Source organism: Anas platyrhynchos, chromosome 5 (assembly GCF_047663525.1).
Source record: "Anas platyrhynchos isolate ZD024472 breed Pekin duck chromosome 5, IASCAAS_PekinDuck_T2T, whole genome shotgun sequence".
NCBI lineage: Eukaryota > Metazoa > Chordata > Aves > Anseriformes > Anatidae > Anas > Anas platyrhynchos.
This window is the reverse complement of record NC_092591.1, coordinates 10,278,278-10,302,139: the sequence shown is the minus strand read 5'-3', so window position 1 is coordinate 10,302,139 and position 23,862 is coordinate 10,278,278. Positions and strand designations below refer to the sequence as shown.

The 23,862-nt window shown below is 38.4% G+C and overlaps 1 protein-coding gene across 3 annotated transcripts in view; it reads left to right on the top strand.

Moving 5' to 3' along the window:
* ASPG (asparaginase) overlaps positions 1-23,862 on the top strand; it is a 68,156-nt gene that overhangs the window by 29,029 nt on the left and 15,265 nt on the right. For all 3 annotated transcript variants that reach the window (XM_038179585.2, XM_038179584.2, XM_005029988.4), the window contains 8 exons: positions 66-195; positions 3,877-3,988; positions 6,857-6,982; positions 8,462-8,545; positions 9,649-9,775; positions 16,411-16,523; positions 18,002-18,187; positions 21,136-21,249. In XM_038179585.2, coding sequence (XP_038035513.1) covers positions 110-195; positions 3,877-3,988; positions 6,857-6,982; positions 8,462-8,545; positions 9,649-9,775; positions 16,411-16,523; positions 18,002-18,187; positions 21,136-21,249 — 948 coding nt within the window. In that variant the 5' untranslated portion in view covers positions 66-109. The remainder of the gene's footprint in view (positions 1-65; positions 196-3,876; positions 3,989-6,856; positions 6,983-8,461; positions 8,546-9,648; positions 9,776-16,410; positions 16,524-18,001; positions 18,188-21,135; positions 21,250-23,862) is intronic.

Sequence of the window (23,862 nt, the reverse complement as noted above, 5' to 3'; positions counted from 1 at the left end):
ATTGTGCCACTCCCTTCCTTCTGTCCCTGCTCCTTTATTTATTTCTTCTGTTCTTTATTTTTAAGGACTTGCTCCAGAGGCCAATAAGTTAGTGAGCAGCTTGAAGACAATGCCAATGCTGCATGACGAAGCATATGCCCGAGAAACAAAACTTGACAAGTTCCATGAATTTCCTGAAAACACATTGGTGCTCCCGTAAGTACCTTTTCCTTGGGGAGAGGGAGGGTTAGGAAGTGTTGTGTTAATTTTCAAGTAAATATATCTCCAAACATTTGATTTGAAGACTCCATTATTAGATTAGCAAAAATGCTTACGTTGACTTAAACAGAAAAGGCCTCCTACCCTGTCTTTTACTATAGAAAATGTCTGTTTTTATACATTTGCAATGAGGTGTCATACAACTACTTGGGAAACAACTTATAAATTTGGCAGCAAGCAAACATTCTGCGCAGCTTAGTTCTGTATTTTTTCCAGGTTTTGGTGTTTATTTGTTACTGTGCAAGCACACAAATATTCTCGAGCAACTAAGAAAACTGGTAATAAAGCTCTGTGTGAGTTATCTTCAGCACGTCTGAAAAAGTAGCATCAAATTAATCCATGAGTAGACCTCATACTTTAATTCCGCAGGCCTTCTGTTTTTCTAAAAACCCTAAAAGCTGTTTGTCCTTCCCAAATTTATGCAACATTATGATAATAAGTGATGGGTTTATAATTAATCTGCACTGCTTCTTAACTGTTGGGCAATGATTAATAAGCTTATAGGTTTTATTTAGAGGGCAGTATGCTAATTCGAGATATTCCCCAGCTGTGATGAATGACTACCCCTGTAAACATGTTAACTTCACACAAAGGATTATTTTACAATTGTTCAAAAATAAATGGGACTATTGCTGTTTTGTTAAAAGAGTGAAAATGGATATTCTTTAATCTTAAAGGAGAAAATCAGGACGTACAAACAAAATACAAGGTTTATTAATTTCTTTCTATGTTGTCTTGAGGTCTCTGTGTTAAGCTTTTAAAAGTACCTACTTAAAAGTCAGGTGGCGGGAACAGGGGTGAAGGAAAAAAAAGGACTTCTAGTGGAATAATATTGATGTGACTATACAGTTTATGTTAAATATGATGGCTATACAAAAGAAAAACTAGAACTGTTACAATGCTGTGTTATAACTGAATAATTTTTAAATATTTAGGGGATTTAAAATGTAACAAAACTGCACTAATACACACATTTGACTCCTAAATACACTTCTCCTGGTGTATGTTCTCCATGAGGAGCAGAAAACCTTGAAACAATCATTCAGATCAAGAACTGAACTTAAAAAAAATCCTGTTCTTTTTCTGGCACTACTGTGTGCCATTTATGGAGGTCAGTCATGGCAATTTGCCATTTTCTCTTTTGTGCTAGTTGGGTGATATTTTAACTAGGCAGTTGAGAAATAAGGCAAGTTTCTGAGGAGAGAAAATGGGAGTATTTTGTGAACTTTGTATACCCATTTAAAAACCTCCCTGTAATGAGCAAAGATATAATCTAATGATCTTTTTTCTTAGAGGGAGAGATCAAAAGCAGGAGACTAAGCTGGTCTCAGTTTTGGTATGTTGTATTTTATTTGAAGAGCTCGTCCCTGGGGGAGCTTTCTTTTCATTGATTTTCCACTGACTTCCAAAGTTACTCTTAGGCAGTATGTGTAAATGTGTTATCTAACAAGGCAATTTGTTGTATGAAAACTAGCAACTTAGCTACAGTATGTTAGTTCCTTTTGAATAAAAAACACACAGTGTTTAAATGCTATTTCTGCTGTAAGCAGCTCTCACACAGGCCTGATAAGAGGAGTGGTTGTGCAGATTTTATAAGGTGATTTTTTACATTGTCACGCATACATACAAGAATGGCAAGTTGAGGAGGGAAGGTAATCAACTCTGTGCTCTCAACACATTGCTCAGGAACTTTGTTGTACACATCCATACATCTTGGAGTCTCCTGGTCTTTGCCATAGCCTTTGACTGTCTTGCAGTGAAAAGAAGTAAATGTTGAAGTGTTTGTCACAATTACATCTGGCAGCAAACTTTCCATCATCCTCAGGCAGTGGAAAAGCATTGAGAATGCTCTGAAAGCAATGCTATTAACTATGTTCCTGGGTGGCTTTGCTTGGAAGAGAAAGTAAAAAGGAAGAGCAGGGCTGGCCTGCTACTAGTTCTTGTTTGTTAGCTGCTTGTTTGCAACTGCATTGCTACATAGGAATATATTCCAACTATTAAGTAAATGTCTGTGTCTCAGGGTTCATAAAATGTTTTATTTTCCTTGTGACTTGAACCTTGTAATAGACCATATGATTTAAAGTTAATTTCAGTGACACGAGTCTTAGTCTTACTGTAGCAAAGGTTCCTGCATTCCTAGACTGAGATTAAAATCCTAACTTAAGAATGGGTGAAAATATTGGATATTCTGTTCTTTTTGAATCTTCAGAAAGGTAGCAGAAAATAGTAGTAGGATTCTTTTTTTTTCTTCTTTTTTTTTTTTTCTTTAGCCCAAAGTCTTAACTAGCAAAGTTCAATTTCTATGCAGGTGACTATACGTGCAGGGTTAGAAAGTTAGAGTGGAGAAATGGGCGTATTTTGTGGGGTAAAACACATGCTCTGTATGGAGTCCATTTGGCTGGCAGTTCAAAGGCCTTTGAAGAGTCAGATTTCAGGCAGGGTAAGGGAGACCAGTGGTCCTTGGAGGTAGTGAAAGCAGACAGCTATGACCATCCCACAGTGATTCCACAGTCATCATCTCATTTGATATTGAAAATTCCCCTCTAAAGTTGGGTTTTGCACTTTGTAAGATATTTGAGTGTCTAGACGGTTCTTTATCTTTGGTCTCCTGCTGAGCTACATGCTATATGATGTTACATTCCTCAGCCTCACGGGTACAACATGATACTGTTTTTTGTTGTTGTTGGCTTTTTTTTTCTTTTTCTTGCATAGTTGCTTTGTATTGTCTGCATTGTACTGAGAGTAACCTTTCCCAGCTATCAAGGTTGTGCTTGTTCAGTTGTCAATAGCTGATTGCCCGTGAGCTGTGGTTTTTGTTTTATTTTACAGACCTGGGTCTCTGTTTCCAATCTATGCCAATATTTTAAGATCTTTGATATTATTACATGCTTCAACTCCACATCTGGTACCAAGTTTCAGCTCAAACAGGAAACTTCCAGAGCAAGGTGTTAATAGGCCTAGTAGGCTAGGTCTGGGGCTTTATGAAGTTAGCCTGTAACTAGAAAAGACAAAACAACTTTTACTGGGCCATTTGGCCATAGTTAACTTGAAGGTATTGGCGGCTAACCAAGACAGAATCTTTTCTAGAAACCAAGAAGAGTGGGCTTTCTAAAGGCCTCAGAAATGAAGGTCAGTCTTAAGACTCTGAAGAGAAGATGCCTTTTATGCTAGGGAATTTATAGTTATCAAAGCATTAAAAAAATCTGCAATTCTTTTGTTGACCCCCTATATATCTTGGGAGCTTTACAGATTCCTCTCAGTAGCTTATGAAGCGTTTTTAAACCTTAAGTCTTGGTATCAACTTTGGTAGAACTCAGTTCCAAACTTAAACAAAGTGAGTATGGGTTATTTCTGCCTTAGGTTTTGCCAACCTCTCCCCTGCCTCCTGAATTCTAAGTTTAGTAGATTAAAGCATTTGTGCTTTAAACCACATCAAGTCATGAACTTCTAAACTTGGAACTTAATGTTTCGAATGTAAGAGTTTTATTTTTTTTTTCCATAGACTTTAGGGGGTTGGATTCAGAACAGAACTATTGATTTAGTGAAAAAAAATCAGAAGTGATGAGCTGGTATTAGCTCTAAGAGTTATTTTTTTCCCCCAATTGTCTTTCTCCACAGTCTCTCTAAGCAAAACAAAAGAATTTTCTACACAATTCTGGAGCTGTCACCACTACTTGATTCTTCAAACATGACGCCAGAGGATTGGGCCAAAATTGCAAAGAAACTTGAGGTACTGAAGTGTGGGATAAGATTTCATTTGTTGCTTAAACAAAAACAGTAGTATATTCAGTGTACTTAGCAAGGGGTAACAGTGGAGGAGTGCTATATCTAAGTATTTGTGTAAGTTTAAATGCTCTGCATCTTTCTTAGTTACTTGCAAAGTAACAAGGATTGCACTTGCAAGGCTTTCAAACTTTTTTTCCTTTTGAAAATGTTGCAGACTCATTAAAGTTCTGGTTCTTCCAATGATAAGCCATGTCATAATTCTGTAAAAGAATAAGTAAAAAAAATTGCAGCCGTCATCAAATATGATATGTGATATGTAGATTGGGATGTTCTAAAATGTTGGCTAAAATTCACTGTCCAAAACTGTCAAATAAAATCTTCAGGGGTAGGTGGCTTAGCAGAAAGCTTTGTCAGTTATGCAGCTTAATGTTCTAGTAGTGCAATGGTTGGCTATTAGCATAAAAAATAATTTCATGTTTATACCTTTCTTACTCTGGACACAGACTGACTTGACTAGCTTTGGCTTTGCAGTTGATAGAAAAAAATGTCATCATGGTTAGCTTCCACACACTGTGAAATGTTTAATGTCCTAGATATTTCTGTATTTATAGATAAACTCATTACATCCTCCTCTAGATTAAAAATCAGCATTTCTTTGCTCCTGTTCCCATTTCTGAGTTTAACTATGTGCTTTTTGGAAAGAAGAAATATGAAACATTTTGAATACTTCACACCAGAAATTCATACATAGCTGCTATAAATACATAATCACGGGCCTAGTAAGATACTGCTCTTCCACTCCTGCTCGCTCTGCAATAGTGGGCTTTATAGAGAAAATCTCCTTAAACCAAGCTGTACCAATTTACATGGACAGTGTAATAATGCTGGGAATGCTGCTGAAGATTATGTAACAGTCTTTCACCTTCAGGTCCTTTAATCCTGAAACCACCAAACTGGGGATGATGCTTCTCCTATGGAATGCATCTTGCCGGGGCAGAAAAAGATACAGAGCTAATGCCTGGGTGTGGAGCCTCTAGAATGGAGCAGGGATGCAGCTGGTGAACGTCTAGGGCTGAAAGCAGGGTAACACAAAGATGGGAATGCCATGCTGAACAGGAGAGAGCTTACCTTTCTTCAAAAACAGCATATTAGTTTTATTACAACTTCTTATCTCAAAAAAATGCTTCTTTCTTGTACACAGAATCTGGCTTCTCTGTATGTATGCATCTAGTACATGTAATCCTACTGAAAAGTGCTGAGAAGGGAAAAAAAACATCGTCAACTATCCAGTTTGTGTATAGACACTGCCACTTTGTGTTCACTGAGTATGTGAACACTTGGCACAGCTGTAATGTGCTGGAGACTTGTCAGACTGAAGCATTTTAAGATGTTTCTGTGGGATTTCTCCTTAATTACCAAGCAGATCTTTTATATTATGAAGCTTACACCAAGCTATGTTCTTTATCATTTAATAAGGTTCATAAGGCTGACAAGATTTGTGAAGTGTCTTGATTGAGTTAGGACAAATGTCTCTTTCTGTTCTCTTAGCCCTTGAAATTGCTTATTTTGTTGCTGCATTGGTGAATATTGCAGCAAACTTTTCACATCACAGTGTAGTTTGGCCTACAGAAGAATCTGGCAACACTGGCTGTTATTCTGCTGGCTGACTGGTGAGAAATAATCAGGACTCCACTGAAACTTTAAGTAGATGGCAATATGCAGGGATGAGTATTAGTGAAGAAACAGCAAAAGGACAGCTGGAAGTGTGCAGGTGGATTTGGAGGTGACTGTTATCAGGAGACGTCAAGTGCGTGTGCCTAATATAAAACAAATTAAAAAGAAATCTCATTTAATTCTATGGAAACAAACAAACAAACTTTCCCCCCTGCTGGCACTTCTTCGATTTGTTCACACTTTTACGTACCAGTCCATGTGACCAAATTACATTAAAGGTCTCAGTGTCTCTCACTAAAGTGATCACTACGTGCATCATTCTTGAAATAGAGGAACCAATTCTTTTTTCTTCTGAAAGGCAGTAGGTGACTTTATGCTATCAAGGTGTAACCTGATCGATCTAGCGGGTGTCATCCTTGCCTATGGCAGTGGGGTAGGAACTAGATGATCTTTAAGGTCCCTTCCAACCTGAGCCTTTCAGTGACAAACAGTACAATGCATTAAGAAAAAGCTTCCTCTGTGGAATTGTATGTAGATTAAAATAAATATAAAATTCCTGTTTGCATCCATACGTGTCTGATAGTCTAAGGGACTTCTCAGAAAACAACAAGCATATGTACCTTAACTATGACCAGTAAAAAGCCTCTTCCAACTCTTTCGATCTACAGAAGTCCCATACTGCTTGATAAATTACGGCTTCTAAACAGAAGAGGGCACTCTTACACTGGCAATTTGCCTGTCTGCCAGCCGGATTAAACGGACTGTTTTTTCTATACATTATGATAGCCTTGGTTTGCCTAATCTGTTCCTGTAAATGGTGTAATCCCTAAAGTAAAAGCAGCAACAAGAAATCAGACTATGTGACTAATTTACATATGTTAACATTCCCGTTTAAAGCCATTGCTAAGCTTTTCTTAATTAGCTGTCTTCTGGTTTAAAAATGCTGCATTAATATGTATACATAGACGAATCACTTTGACTGTTCCATAATTAGAATTACTAGCTCTAGTGCTTATTGTCCTATTAACCCTTAATTATAATTAAACTGAGAACGTGGATAACTTTAGGAGGAATTACAAGTTTACCATTTAAAGTATAATACTGTTGCTTGCATCAGTGAAAGTCATGCAGTTTCTGCCACACTTGCTGATGCCAGTGCATTTTTCTAACAATATGAAAAATGTCTCTCCATCTGCAGGAGCACTACGAAAAGTACGATGGCTTTGTGATCCTTCATGGCACCGATACGATGGCGTATACAGCTTCAGCCTTATCCTTCATGTGTGAGAATCTGGGTAAAACCGTTGTTCTGACAGGCTCACAGGTAATGGACTTAATTTGCAGTCGAAGTCAAAAGCCCCATTTACTGGTTTTGTATGCAAAGCTATGTAGTATCCTCATCATCGCTATCTAATTTAGTAGTGTGGGGCAGGCCGCTACCCAGGGTGAGTGGTCGCAGTGCTGATAGAAATTAGTGAGAATTGACGCGTTTACCAGCTGAGGATCTGCCCCATAATTCTATCATTAGTGACTTTACAACTCTGTACCACATCAGACCAGTAGTTCATTGTGGCTGGGACCAGATGCTTCAGAGAAAGATGTAAGAGCCTGTCACTGGCCATTGTGTAATAATCGGTTTATATGAAGAGCATCTTTCCAGCCTCAGGTGGCTGCTGGCTGTTAGTTGTCGTTTTTTGTTTTAAAGCCCTCAAGCTTATTATTTTTACTTCATCAGTTGTTACCCCATCTTATGTTACTCATTGTTGCATTATTTCTCTTTTTTTTAGTAATTAGTGAAATAATCTCTAAGCAATATATGTAGTTTTGATCATTTCTGTTCCACAGAGCACCAACGTGGTCTGTTTCTTTTCCTCTAAAGACTAGATTTATTAATTTTCATTCTCTTTGCTAGAGATCAGACCTTTGCATATTGTCTGAGGGGGAGGGGTTGTCTTTCTAGAATAGCTTGCTTGAGTGTAAAATACAGCTCTAATCACAAAAGAGAGATGAAACATAACACTGTAAAATTCCCCTCCCCATCTCATAACTTCCCTTTCACATGTGGTCTATTTGAAGTCAAAATACAAAAGTCTAGAAAGGAGCAGACTCCCACTTACTGTCTTGACATGGAGCAGTCTAGTTGTGATACATCATATTCAGTGCTTTACTTTCCTTTTTGCTGTATTCTTCTATGATCTAGCAATAGAGCATGTGATTTCTTTTTTGCTGAAAGGAGCTCTGACTCTCTGTTAATACAGAGGCAATATGAAAAGGCATGGAAGTCATCACTATCACACTCAGCAGACCAAATTTCTGTTTTTAATCTTTTCCTGTTCTGTTGGTAATAACCTGCTGGCTCAGTTCTTGTCTACTATGAGGAAAGATGGTGCAAGAGAGCCATTCTGAAGCCCATAGTGGCAGTTCTGCAAGAACTGAGGCTGTTGCTTTTTCTCTGTACAGTCACTTCTACCATGCTCAGTCACGTAAATTGAGTACACCTGCTTTCTATTCTTGATATTTTTCCTGAATCAGACTCTCCTTTTAAAAACAATTGCTTAGTCATACTAGAATCATCTCAACATTAGGTTTAAGCACTTAATTTAAAGAAGTCTGATAGCACAGAGGGGAATCCCGCCATCTGCTGCAGCCTAAAATAGTTTGGATGAAGAAGGAAACTTTATTTGTCATAAATCATTGTTACATAAATTATTCATGTATTTCTGTTTCACAAATTGGACTATTTTTTTCTGCTGTGTAGGCTTTACAGAAGGGAGAGTGTTTAATTTCAGTTTCTATTCTTCAGGTGCCCATATATGAGTTGCAGAATGACGGCCGAGCCAACCTTTTGGGGGCGCTGCTCTTTGCTGGGCAATTCGTGATTCCTGAGGTCTGTTTGCCTGTGAAGATTGTCTCAGAAGCTGCTCTTCTTCTGGCTAGGACACATAGTTTACACATTCTCCTAGCTAGGACACATACTCAAAATATCTGTAGGCAGTAAGGAATTGCACTTGAAAAGGAAAAAAAATGGATTCCACAGAGGTAACCAACACTTCCATGGTTTGCCAACAGCAGTGTATGCTGTTCTCTCAGGATTAATATCCCATTTTGCCTGTGTCTTCTATAAAGACTATCAGGTTTGAAATGTAGCTCACAGCAGACTTGAAATCAGAGGTCCCCTTGCAAATGGGTGGGATTTGAAGCACTGAAGTCAGTTTTGGAACTGAAAGTTGCTTTGAAATTTTCAAGTTGCTCTAGTACTGATTCGCAATATCTTCTAGCTCTAGTACTTGAAGAATGAAGTATCAAGGATGATACAAATAATAAACATGGAAGCATTTCTATAGTTTTAGCACCCAGCCTTTAAAGATGCCAATTCTGTGCAAGCTGAAAGTCTGAGAGAAAACTGAGCAGGTTGTACCTTATTTTCACTTCTGCCATGCTCACACAGCCAGTCCTTGTGGGATCACAGCAATAGGTGACTGGTTAAGATCTTCATAACTAACAGCTACTTTGAGGTATCTGTTTTCCTTCAAATTCCAGTTGACATACTTTAAGGGACTTCAGAAGGAACCTAATTATTTATACTTGGTGACTCCTTTGAAAGTTATCCTACATTTTCACTAGGCCTTTTGTTAAGATTTTGGATTCGGAATTTAGAAATAACTGATGAACTTATTAAAAAGTCCGTGCTGTGTCTTTCCTCTGTCTCTGAAGTGGACTCAGGCATATTTGCTGTCTCCTGGACTATGCCTCATGAGAGGATTACGAAACTAGTTAGTTCTTAACTTGTTTTGTTCTTAAATTCTTAAACCAATGTGTGACAGATGTGCCAACTCTTTTTGAAAGGGTAAGAATTGTAAACATCTACTAGCTTCTGAGTTGCTTTAAAGATTTAGAAAACACTTTATAAAGGACAGACTACAGTATTTATCTACTGAATCTTTTAATTACTGGCTTATTCATAGACCTGTTTCTTTACTTGTCTTGCAGGTGTGCCTGTATTTTTATAATAAACTGTACAGGGGAAATAGGGTGACTAAGGTGGATGCTGGGAGTTTCAATGCCTTTTCCTCACCTAACCTGCCTCCACTTGCAAATGCTGAGGTTGATATTACAAGTAAGCAACATCATCTCTTAAGCCTTGTAATTTATGCCACATGTAATAGAACTCTAGCTGAAAAGAATATGTGCTTATGTAGTTGAAATGCTGTTTTTAACCTCAAATTTATTTGAAAACACTCCGCTTTGTATGATCTGAAACACTTGACTATTCATTCTATGCTCTGACAGTGTTTAAATTTTAGTAAGACTGAGAATTTGTGACTCGACTGTATTTATCTATTGAATACGAATGTGAGCTAGGCTGACTGTGACTTAAGAACTACACTAACCAAAGGGAACGTTGCCCCTGTGCCATGAAAATGCTTGCTGTGAAGATAAAAATGAAGGAGTGAGGACTGAAAGAACAAAGAGCTTAATCTCATTAATGACCATGCTGGGCTCTGAGATCAGGCAAAAGAGTCATTGCCGAGTACTTGCAGCTTCAACAGATCGTCTGTTAGATCCATGACATTTTGTAGAACGTTTTACTGGATATTTAGGACTCATCTAGGCTGCAAGCACACCAAAAATAGCAGACTTGGAATATGCTCCGTGTGAAGTTTTTTTCCCCCCTAACTTACTGAGATTCCCTCTAATTTTTGTGTGTCTGCTTTATAAGGAGGAGAAAAACTACATGAAGATTTCAGTATCCTTGTGTAAAGTCATTAACATTCTGATGTCTGTTCTTGGATAAATGTCAGTCTTTCTTTGGAGACTGGAGAAGAGAGATACATTTGGAATTTAGCCAAATGAGTTGTTGTGAAAAAAACATACTAAAGCACAGTTTTCAAAAATGTAACAAGTTTTGCAAGCTGCTTTTGGATTGCCTAGGTATATTCAAAAGGAGTAGGCCATGGTGACAATCTCCATTATTGCCGCAAGTAGGAAATAGGAGGGGGTTCACAAATTATTTTACTAGGAGTTCTAGCTCATCGCCATGCAGCATGGCATTCTGAATGGTTTCTACTAGTAGGGAGAGACATTTTATAACACAGAAAAATAAATTTAGCCTTCAACCTAATGAGTGAGAGTCACTTAACAAAGTTACAGGATCAAAGGCCTATGTTTGTAGCAGGCAGACAAATTGAGGAACCCCGTAAGATGCTGTAGTGGTCTTTAAGACATCTCTCTGGTTGGGAGCGTGCCACTATTGTATTACTATGCTGTGTCAAATACTGTGTACCTGAAATCAACAGAAATGCTATTAGTTGATTGTTGTAGTAAACTGGGGAAAATCTTCTTTCTTCCTTTTTTATGGGCTGCATCAAATAGGGTATAAATAAATTCAGTTTACTGACTGATCAATAATGAAATCAGGCTGAAAATCGCATACTGCTTCTCTCTTGGATTTGAATGACCTGTTTTGTGATTCCTTGTCTATAGGAGAAAAATGAGAAAGTTACTAAGTACTTCCCTTGGCCCATTTTGTGTCCCATTATCTTTTCAGTAGAATGCCCCACTGAGGTCAGTAAGGATTTCTGATTTAAAAACTGAAGGTGTGATAGGCTCTATTTTTATTTGTTTCAGTTGATTACCCAGTTAGGGTGGCATCATTTATCCAAGATGACGGTGTCAGTAGTGAAGGATCGTTTCATTTTGAAAAACATAGTTTATAGTATGGGCAATCTACTAGTGCTGCTTTATTTTGTCCAAAGTAATTGTTTGAAACATAGCTGTCTCCCTTGTGTTTGCTCATACAAGCCTAGTATGAAGCTTTCATGGAGACAAGGGATCACTCAGGGCTTGGAAAAATAAACCAAACAAATGTAGCATCTTTTAATTATTTTTTTTTTCCAAATGACTTTTGTATAATGTCTTAATCTTCCTGTAGACAGGGCTGACTCTTGCTGCTTCAGCATTATGTAGAGCAGTCTGACAACGCCAGAAGGGATAGGCCATGTGCAGAAACTCTTCCTTGGGCTTCCTAGTTGTAACAAAGCTGGGAATGAAAATTCCAGAGAAGCAGAGAGGTGGCAAAATAGAGAGAGTGAGGAATGTGATGGGATATGCTTGTGATCATGGGCTGGTACACAGGAATGAGGAGAGGAGCTGCTCTTCGAGGTTAGATGTACCATATAAAAGCAACAGTCTACCGCAGAGCCAGAGAGGAGAGGCAAAGGCTTAGTTCTCTTTCCCTCCCTTCCCCAGCTCCAGCTCACTTCTTCATTCTTGATCTCCATGCCTTTTTTTTTTTACCATCTTCCCGCTTCAGGTGAAACTCCCAGGGGATTACTGATCCCATCAACTGGCTGTGCTCTCTGCCAGACCTTAACTGTGTTGCCAGCACCTAGGAGACCTGTTTTCCAGTTTTAGACTGGCAAGTGTGGCAGCTTCCTTAAGACTTTAAATTTAGCACACAAAGCTCTTGTAAGAAGTGAAAATTCTAGCAAGCTCCTCAGACAAATAGGAAACCCAATTTCGACGGGAAGGGCTTTTGCAGCAGGATCACAAAACATGAAGTGGACAATATAGGAATGAACAACAAAATTTCTAAAATCATAAAGCTTATGAATTGAAATGCTTTATTGTATTTCTCTCATGTTTTGAGAACAGGAGAGACAAGGAGGTCTCTTTCACTTGAAGTGTGTAAATAGTCTCAGTATATTTCATAACTGATTACTATCCTCTCTTCTCTGTTGTCTTCTTAATGAAGCAAATATGAAACTTGCTTTGTTACCTCGGCTGGACTTTCTTCATCACACATGCATGTATGTAACTTCTGGGAGTGGTGCATATGTACAGGACCATATGATTAGACCCATAACTTGTGTAGGGGATGAAAAGAGCCCGTGTGACTGTATATGCAAACGGGGTACAGCAGGAGCAGGTTAGAAGGCCCTTTAGATCTCATCTGTCCACCAGTCCTATTAAAGAGAAGCTATTTGTCACTGGCCAAGTCTGTGTCTTGGTTGGCAGTGCTGGTTATTTATAGCAAAAAAACCAAGTCATTTAAGCATTAAGGCAAATGTCAGCTCTGCTCACTGAAGTGCTCTTGGTTTGTTTTTCCCCCTAGTAAGCAGGCATGTTGGTTCTTGCAGTGATACCGTTCAATTTAAATATTCATTTCAAAAGGCATGTGTCAATTGTTTTATAATAAACTGCCAAAAAAGGGGGTCTATGTTTGCTTGCCTCCTTCAGAAATTTCCACCCATAGGTTGGCCTCTGCTCCCCACCCCTTGGCTGTCGCCATGAATTCTAATGAACGCTGGGGCAGCTTATATAATGGTACGGCTCGCCAGTGGCCCAGCAGAGAGAGATGAGAAGAAAGTGTTGCTGTTTGTGTGGAGCTCTGCAATCAAGAAAAGCTGTATTTCTTGTTTGATTTCATAACTCGGAGTTCAGTCACCACTCCTAAGGGAGGTGTCGCTCTTAGTTATAGCTCTCCCATTATAAGTTGAAACCTGCATTGTGGCATAGGCACTCTTTAAAAAAAACAACAAAAACCTTCCTTTCTGCTTTCTAGACTGTCGAGTTTCTTCTCCTCTTTTCTATTTTATTTTTCAGCTAGGTTGATTTTTCTTTCCATACTAACCCTATCACCATAGTTGTGTGTGTGTGTGAATAAAGCTGAATAAGATAAGGACTCTGTATAGTTGTATTATTTTTTTTTTTTCTTGAATGAAAAATACTCTGGGATGTTTCCTTGCTGCCTCCCTGTTTAACCCTGGGATGTGAAGGAGGCCAGTGTTTTTTCTTAGCTCTACTTTGCCCAGTATCCTCAGGAGGCTGAAGCTGCCTCTCCAGTGATTGCAAAGTTGCTTCTGTGAGGCTCAGGAGGAGAACAAAAGCTGGGCAGGCTTCAGAGGATTCAAACCTGAAAGAGTTTACTTTGTGACTTAGGTATATACCTCCCTTTCAAATTTGTTGTTCTGACCTGTACTTTGAAAAGCTGTAGTGCTTGGGAGGGAGGGAGAGATTGGGAATAGCAGAGTATCGTTTAGGTGATTGTTTTGTTTGGGAAAATAAACAAAAAGCCTTAATTTCTTGAATATAATGTCCTTGAATAATGCAACCTTTTCTATCCCAAGCCACTTTCAATACAGTATATAAATAGCTCTTACCTTTCTGTTTAACGTAACATTGCTTTAGGAACTTTCTGCTGTGCAGGACCAGTTGCTAACTTAGTTTTGTTCCCTAGCTTTATATCCGTATTTACATAACACACACTATATAAGTTAAACTCTTCACAAGCATGGCCCATCCAAGTCAGGACAGGTGACTGTTTTCTGTTGTGCCAAACCTGTATATCCCTAATTAGTCACTCTTACCCACAGAAGAAAATGTTAAACACCAACACATAGAACTTTTTGTACTTAACTTGTTTGTATGAGTTTCTTAAGAACTGTTAGTGATGCCTGAGATGATTTTTCTCTTTAACAAAACAGATTGCTGCGCACTACAGCCAAAGGCTGCAGAACAACTGGTTTATTCAGTGCAGTGAGTCTGCAGTACTGTGCACATTATGCAGGCTGAGGAGATTCATGACCAAGAGAATATTAACTCAGGGACGATCTCTAGTTCTTCTTTTTTTTTTTTTTTTTTTTTTTTTTTAATATAGTTTGGAATTGCATCACTGTACTGTGTCTGAATGCATTATATTTATCTTGAAGATGATGTGTTATTTGGTAGAGTGTACTCCAAGTGTACAGGTACAGGCCTGGATTTCTGAACCTATCCTCTGATCTCTCGCCTTGGTCTTCTACTTTTGGCAATATCTTAGTCAACCATGCCAAGGCAGGTTTCCTCAGTTCATTCTTCAAGTATGTTAAAGACTTAGGGATGCTAGCAGTTGCCAAATTTAGTAGTACGCATTTATGAAGTTTTGGCAGGGACTCCTAGGTTATGGAGGATAAAGAAACTGATACAATTTTATTGCCATCCCTTCTCACAGAAGAGGCTGCTTTTAAAGAATTAATCTGTTGGAAAGTTGGAAGGATTTAATGTATTGCCAGACACTGTTGCTTCTTAAAGCACAATGCTCCTGGGTGAATGTGCTTAGCCAGTCCTGTGAACCTCAAGTAGAACAAACACATGGCCTTGTGCACTTGCCCATTTGTCTCCTGCAGTTCTCATAACATTCTCTGGAAAGCTCTTGGAGGCCTTTTAGACCTACTTGGGCAACTACTAAATCCAGCCAGGTGATTTCAGAACCTTGCTTCTCACAAACACATGGTGGAAGCTGTCTATATTTCTGTTCTCTGTTTGCCAGAGCATTAGGAACCAATGTGCTGAACTGGGGTGAATAGGGTAAACAGGGTGCCAAGCCAACTGCAGTGCATGATAGTTTTTGGAAGGAACATACAGAGGCTGTAGATGTTTACAGGCACCACAAAAAGGGAAAGTTCACAAAGTCTTACAGGTGACTGCTATTTTCTGTCCTGACTTTATGGATTATACTGTTTTTAGTATCTCTGATAATGGAACAATGGAGTAAGCTTCAATGCAGGTTTTTAAATGTACTTGAAATTTTCTTGCAAATGGCTGTCTGCTGATTGCAAGAGATTGCAATAGTAATTGGCGTGAGTAACTCTTCACATGGCTGAGAACACATCAGTAGTATGCACTCAGGTCTTTTATCTGTCTTGCTGCTTGGAGGTTTCTCCAAAATCTAAAAAGCTTAGATCATGACGTGCTATGCAGTAAGGTCTACTTCCACTGAAACATGATGCTCTGAGCTGTTGGCTGCTGTTTGACTTCTTTCATGGACTTGTAACAGCCGCCTGCACTACCAACACTGGGCTCCTACACTGAAGTAGTAAAATTTTGAAATCAATAATGCATGACTTGGCTTCTAATAATGCAGCACAAACAAACTATTAGTTAAACAGCTGGCTTCTGTCTCTAAATGTATAATCAGAGTTAATTGAATCCTTGCTATTTTATTTAATCATTAGTAACTACATAATAAACTCAGGAGGTGATTAGCAGCAACAGTAACTGCATTTGTCATATTTCTTGTCTAAGAAGATGAAGGTCTGCTTTCTAAGCATTAATCCGGGCTGATATCAGTCCAGCTAGGTAACAGTAAGTTCTGATCCATGTGTCAAGTCAGCGGATCGCCTATGCCAGACGTGCATAACAGCCTGGTGCTGGAGACTTGCTGAGCACTTTGGACTGGGAGAGTGGGCACTAATGGGACATGGTCAGCATTGTGAACCAGTTGGGTTGTGCACTCCAATGCTATCAGGATTTTCTTTTGAAGAGGTTGTAGTATATATTCACTAATGGTTATTGAAATAAAATATTCATTTTGGAAGTTTTAGCTATAAAATACTATTAAATTGAAACAAGTATATTTGTTAAATATCTCTTTGAAGAGCAATAACTCAGAAATATTGATGAGTAATACTGTTTTATCTCAGAATGTATACTCTTTTGGAATTAAAGCTAAAATATATGCAGGTCAGTTGAGTCTGACCTGCATACGTCCTTGAAGTCATATTTTGTGGCACCTAATAAATAAAGTGTGTTAGATCAGCTGCTTAGGCTGCCGTCTTAAATGGGCCTTCATTTCCTCTTTAAAAAAACACAACATCTTTCATGAGTCTCCTATAGAAGAAACATTTTTTAAAGTAATGCTCGAAGTATGAGGTGCTACCAAGGTACTTAATATTATGTCTTTAATATTACATTTAAATTTCTCTTTAACAGTAAACTGGGAAACAGTGTGGAGAGCCAATACCAAAAAGAAATTTCGAGTTCACACCAATATGAACAGGAACGTTGGGCTTCTGCGAATCTTCCCAGGAATCACTGCTGCTGCTGTAAGTGACACCACTTAATTTTGGAAGTAGATGAAGTGATTCTCAAATACTTGATTAGTAAGCTGAAGTAGAAAAGCTACATTGTAGTAGTACCAGTGGTTGGGTTTTCGTAGGGAAGGGAAAGTATCTATCTTCTTCTGATAAACATTTTCTGTAATATCAGAGCATTCAGAGACTATTTTCATACACCATAAACTATTGATAAAAGCTTTTAAAATACCTTTTATCTAAACTGTCTGGGCTTTGGAACTTAAAATGAATTTCTTATAAGGTCTCATAAATAGCTCAAGTGTACTTTTCTACAGAGGTATAGGCTACGATGACTGTAGAAATGCTTTCTTGCTGCATATTAAGGCATATTATTAGATAACTTGCCAAAGAATACATAATATGAAGGGTGGAGGTGACCTACAGCTCGAGCTTTTTTTTCAAGGTTCATTTTATCTCACACTGATGCGTGATCCTCAGTATTCATACAGAGTTGCAGATTCAAAGTGGGATTTTGCTGCTCTGAGCCTTTACAAATAGTTTCACGGAACTATGGTTTTAGGTAGATTTGTCTTTAAATTTTTCTCTAATACCAGTTCCATTAAATTGACGGGTCTTTCATGGCTGTTGCCATCTTAAATTGAATCCAGTAGTTTAAGCAGCACTCCTCAATTATATTACTATTCTTTTTAGGTGAATATGAACAGATGGGAAGGCAGAGGGGTGGTATATTTGCAATAAAACTCCAACTGCATAGTTAGTCTCAGGGGGGCTTACAGCGTATTGCATTTAGCATATGTAATCAGCAATGAAACATCTAGGTTGTTTAAAATACATCTTTCTAGAAAGAGAAATTTGCAAGGCATTTTCTTACACTGAGGCACAATAGCTAACAACTAATAGTTGTCCCAGAATGAATTATTACTTTTTTTTTTTTAAATACCTTCAGTTAAACCAATTGTTTTTTGAGTTCAAAAATTCCATTTTTCATTAGAATGTTCTTTCCTGAAAGGTGAGAGAGTCTCTTAGTTAGGCAGATGTCTGTTTGCAAAACTCTTTGCTGAAGAGTAACAAATCTAGGCAGGGGTGGGTGTTCTAATCTGAATTAATAATTCTGTATTTATTTTGTAAGTGTAAATCTACCCTTTTGTTCCTCCATGGTGCAACCATATAGCCTGTTAATGGCACTTAAACAATAGCATCCTTTCTCACACTAAGGTCATGACTGGAAAATAGTTTATTTTAAAGCCTATCCCTCCAGGAATTTAAAGAAAACTAAAGAGTGAAATTCTCAATTTCTCAATAACTCTCAAAAGTTATTCTATAATCTGTTACTGTTAATGGGATGTACAGAAGAGCATGAGAAGACTGTAAGACATCAGATCCTTATAACGGGAATAGCCCATTTTTTAAAACTGTGCTGTATGTGAAAATCTTAATGTGACATGAATGCATCCTTTGTCTCAGTTTCCTGTCTTGTTTTTAAACAGGTAAAAGCATTTCTTCAGCCTCCAATTGAGGGCATTGTACTTGAAACATATGGAACTGGCAATGCCCCAAATAACAGAGAAGACCTGCTAGAGGAACTCAAGAAAGCAACTGGACGAAAAGTAGTGATTCTAAACTGCACCCAGTGCTTACGAGGGTCTGTTACAACAGTCTATGCAACAGGGCAGGTGAGGATTGTGCAATGATTTCAGACTCTACTGCTGTGTAAGGAAACATTTCACTGATACAACTTGATTATATAAGTCTAGTAATCCCGGTGTATAAAACCAAATTTGTTAAACTGAAGATATCGTTCGTAAAATAACTATACCAGAAAAATCTTAGGCTGGAAGCATTTAAATACATCTGCAAACATAATATTGCTACTCCTAGTCTGAATGGTCTAAATAGTCAGCTAAAATACCAAATCACTGTCTGCTTGCTCCTGTGGTGTGTAGCTCTCCAGGACACCTTGCATTAGATTGTTAGAGTCCCTCCTGAAGGCATTCACTGAGCTAGAATCTAGCTTGTGGATCGGATGATCAAATAGAGTAGTATTTGATAGGCTAGGAGTTAAAATATAGGAACATGAGGAAAGCCTGCAATTCCAAGCAATATTCCAAATATCAGTGTTTTCTTTGACTAGAAGTCAAAGAAGTGCAACTGAATTCATAGAGGAACTGGGAGAATAGTAAGTAAGGAAGCATCTGTCTTGCAGAATGGAAATCAGTTGTGTTTAACTCAGCCAGCTTAAAGCAGACTTTGTGTAAATGCTCTTAATATTCGGGACATTTTGTAGTGAGTTTCTTAATTGTGTATTAAGACATGACATCACTAAGACTAATAAGAGCTCAAAGCCATATGAGAGTGCATGTTGCATGTGGTGGTGTGAAGGAAGCTGGTTTAACTGGCCTTTATAAAAAGACCAGCCATTAAACATCCAAGAAGCGCTGCCAGAGGGTGACTCATCCCCCTCTTTTAGACACCTGTTTGTGTTGGGAGCAACCACCCGTCTGGCAGAGCTTCTTAATTGACTGCTCTTGTTGGTTGGTCTTGCCATCGATTGCAAGACAAATGTAGATCCTCTAAATTGGTGCTGAAACCTGCCTATTTTAACATTGGTTTTGACACAGCTTTAGATTGTATTTGTTTCAAGATCATATAGGCTGTTTTTAGCAGAAAGCAAAGGTGATTTTCATGTTTTGTTCACCTATTCAGTATTCTAAGTTGCTGTATTGTGAAATGAGCATTCATTTGAGTGTTGCTAAAATTTTGCCTAAATTAATGGGGGTGTTTTGAGAAGTATCAACTTCTGCAGAGATCTCATGCTCTGTAGCAAATAAAAATAGGAATACATGGATTATATAAAACAGTTCACACAGAAAGAAAGCAGTTAAGTCAATAAAGACACCAAGCTTGTATTTGAAAACATGAAAATGAAGCCTAGGTTTTATTTGATCTTCTGCTTCAAATAAATTATTGAAGTATATGGAAGGGAAAAAAAAAAACAACAACAAACAACTTGGCTCCGGGTAAAAGATCCTCCAAGTGGACAACTCTAAAAATGGCTTTTTGCACTTTAATCTAGACTGTTGCTCTACTCAGGTCACTAGCATTTGTCTTACTAAACCACTGTAATGCTGTGTTGAAATGTGTTTGCTTCTGGCATCCATCTTTTATGTGGAGTATGTATTATGTTGCTTCAGCATCCACTGATGGAGGCTGTCCTGTTTTCTTGGCATCTTTTGAGATGCCACTGACAGAGCCAAGTCCTGCAAAATTACTTCATTCTTGTTCTTTCATTGCCTTCTCAATTTCATAAGGAAATGCTCAATGGAGGAAGTTTGGATGAATGCTGGAAACTTGCTGTAATATTAACTAAATATATATATATATATATATTCATTCTTTAAATGAAGTCTTTCACAGGTCTTTGCATGTGGCTAGGATATTTTTTACTCATTCATGCTAGTCCAGTGGGTGAGCTGAGTCCCTGGTTTCCCTTGAAGTATTTGTTTTAATTAACTGAATGTGTGGCCTCTGAGCCATCTGCATAGCAGAAACTTGTAATTGAGGGGACTTCAGGCATAGGAAGGAAACTAGGAAATCCTTTCCTCCTTCTCTCTCCCAAGCCCACTGAAAAAGCCCTAAGTATTTCTCACCTTCTGTCTCTATATTTTTTTTTTGTGTGTGACTTTTAAAAATGTTACTCTGGGGCTCTCAGAGGTGGTTAACATGCCGATTAAGTCGCTGTATTTTGCTAAAAATATTAGTTAAGTTACTACAAGTTTCAAAGCTGAAAATTACATACAAGGCATTTAAAAGTAAATCAGTGTAAAGAACCTACTAAAAGATGCTTAACTGTGAGGCATCACGTAATAACTAAGATGATGGTCTGTAGTTTAGGGTAGTCTGAATGTTTGCCCAGGTACAATTTATCTGAAGATCTGAAATCTGCTTTGTCTTTGCTCTACACTTATGAAGCTTGCTGACCATAGCAAAGATGCTTCTGCTTTTTACTACCAGAAAGATGTTTAAAATATTGGATCATCTCTCTTAGCTTTTCTCGTCAGAACTGGGTAAAGTGCGTATTTAAGTTTTATGTTCTCCATCATATACTACTAGTGCAGTCTGAAAGGATATGAAAGTACTCCTGCTGTGAGCACGCAGTAGTGCTGGAGTTCATCCAAAGTTATGCCCCATAAAAGAATGGTAAATATGTCTGAGTGAGAACAGCCTACTTGGCAATGTTCAAAACGCCACCGGGTTAAAATGGAGTAACTGCAGCTTTTCAGTACAGGTAATCTGACAGCTCTGCAGATAGCTGGATACAGACCGGTAACCTTTCCGTTTGAGCACGGCAAGTGACCGTGGCAAGTGTTTGGTTGAATTCTTCCATGTTCCTGCATGAAGAGGAATTTTAAGTACAAGTCAGCTTTATTCATCTGGCTCTAGTATTTGCCCAGTATTTGATGGCTAAAATTACAGAAATCACAGGTGGGAGTACAAATAAGAGAGTGGAGGCACAGCTGCATACTGTATTCTGTGTTGCTACATATCACTCATGTATATTTTTTGTACACACGAGTATTTTTGAATGCTATGCTAATTGGAGTCATCATTTCTTTTTATTCAGACTCTCGCTGATGTTGGAGTAATTCCTGGAGGTGATATGACACCAGAGGCAGCCTTAACTAAACTGTCATACACACTTAGCAAGCATAAGCTTAGCTGGGAGGAGAAGAGACAGGTAAATATGTCAGGTGTGACCTTGAAAGCCTTTAACTTTCTCATCTGCTGTGCTAACTTCTGCTCAGCTGAATGCCTTGAGCTTCTTCCTTGCATTTAAAAGCAATTGGTTCCAGAGCCATAAAGTGAATGTCACATGTTTGTTTGTTTTTTTCCTTATGGAAAATAGTGTTAGGCAAATAAACATACATAGATTGGGAAAGAAAGGAATTCTCTGCATAAATCAATTGAAGACCATAACCAAGCCACAAAAATGCAGTAGTCAACCCTGGGCATTTCCGTACTAAAAGCCCATATGTGGAAATCCATAAGGGAGACAGAATCCTAACCCTACTGATGTCAGCAAAGATCTTGTCATTGATCTTAGTCTGGTAAAGATCCAGGACTCATTCACAGAAAGCTAATTCTGAAATTAAATGGTACCTGCAGCCTCCTCCTTTACAGCACTACTAGTGTCAGTGTGAGAGAGATATTTTATAAATGCATCAAAAATAGAGGATTATTTTAAGAACCAATTGTAACTGATTTTAAAATCTTAATCCCTTTAACAGTGTTCTTTCTGTTTATCGGTGTTTAATAAAGCCATTTTCCCCTAAATTGATACAGTTCCTTTATACAAAGAGCATACAACTTTGAATTAGATAGAAGAACAGCAGTCTGCAGGAATGCATGTTTCTGTGTTTGTATGCAGTGAAATCATAACCCTGACACTTTGGGAGATGACATCACGATGAGTCACTCTCTAGACTTAAGCACTGCATGCACATGTGTATCTTATGATGGTGTTTTGTTTTTATTAAAATTGAGACAAATTTGATCTTAATTTCATGCTCAATAGCTTCCAACCAGTAGGAGCTCTGAGACTAACATGTTAGGATACCTGTGATCCTAAGTGGGTTGACTGGAAGTACCACTTAATGTGGTTACAAACAGTTTCAGACTCTGCGCTTTCAGTCGTTTGCTAAAGCCTTTGCTCTGAAAAATGAGAGGAGGAGGGGCTATGTGTTTTTTTTGTGAGGATGGCAAGAACATATTCTGTGCAAGAACATGCTTAACAGGCAGCATGATGTTGTGAGTTGTGGTATTGCATGTGTTTGTGTATATACACTTTAGAAACCCGGGCTCTTTACTGGTGCCCCCTTGGTACACTCACTGACCCTGGAATATACATATACTAGCCTCTTTTTTAACACAGACTTTAATCTGCTTGCACAGAGGATCATTTGACCTGCGACTGGAGAAACTTTCCAGCTGGCTTCCTGCCTAGTGTATGGGTTAAAACTAAATTTAAGATTCAGTTTGCCAAGGTGAGGTAGCTGAATTACTCAAATGAGGACTTGGTGACATTACATTTTATGTACCACTGGCACAAGGTATACCTGTATCTTCACACGCTGTCCTTTGTAATGTGCTACACAGTGTTGTGAGGTAGTGCTGGCAGCTCCTTTATATGGCTTAAAAAACAAAATAACTTTTACAATTTCTTGAAGTTAAGCGGGATTGATTTCCTCGTTTGACTCACACTGCAGACCCACCAACCATTGTGTTGGCACAACTAAGGGAGCAGCATGTGACGTTGCTCGGGCAGGAATGAGTGGTAGAGACCAGGAGAAGAAGAAAGCCTGGAAATATGTTGTCTGTGGCAATATCTTCAGCTAAGCGTATCACCAAACAATAGTCTCCCAAGAGACGGAAGCTCTCCTGAAGCTGGCGTGGTTATTTTAGGATTCTCTTTCAATACGGAGAAGCAAGGAATTTGCCCCCAGACACATGCAAATGGCTGCAGAGCTGGTAGGACTGAGTAAGGCACACAGGGTTTCTGCATTGGGCTCATTTAGCACAGGTGCCAATTGCTAAGGTTACCTGTGCAAAGCAATGATCTCAACCTGTCAAACTCTAAAAGCAGTTGGTATCCTCTGAGCAAGTTACACGTATGTGATGGGACTCTTCCAGCAGACAGCTACAGTGTTGTCAGCGCTTGGGAGGTTTTTTTTTTAAATAAAGGGCATGCCTAGACATAAGTAAACCTCGGGCATTCCTCCTTCCAACATCACATCTGTTTCGTGCAAACTTTCACAATCCTGCGTTTTAAAATTCTAATTGAAATAACTGTGCTTTATACCTGCATCAGCAACCTGTAGTGAAAGAGTGCCAGTATGTAAAATTGTCAAAACTGAGGAAACCAGTTGCTTTTTCTTAACGAATTGATTCTTCCTCTGTTCTCCAGATTTCACAGAACCCATCTTTTAGAGTATTTTCATTTATTACTGTGTTCAAGCAATTTCTACACATTAATTAGCTGTCCTTTTTTTTTCTCTTTTTTTTTTTTTTTCTGGTTGTATTGGATGAACCCACCCTGCAAACTGTTACACACCTGCTTTAATATCAAATAATTAGTACTACAGTAAACCCTCTGCTTGTAAAACAACAGGCTCTATGGCCAAATTTTAACAAAATCAGAGCTAATGGAGTTATTTGAAAATCAGTTGAAATAGATGACTGTCCACAGGCAGCACTGGGCTCTTTGAGACCTAAATAAACAGTCTGTGTTGGAATACTGAGTTTTGGAAATGCTGGCAAAGGCAGCATTTCCAAATATTCTGTTCTTCAGCCT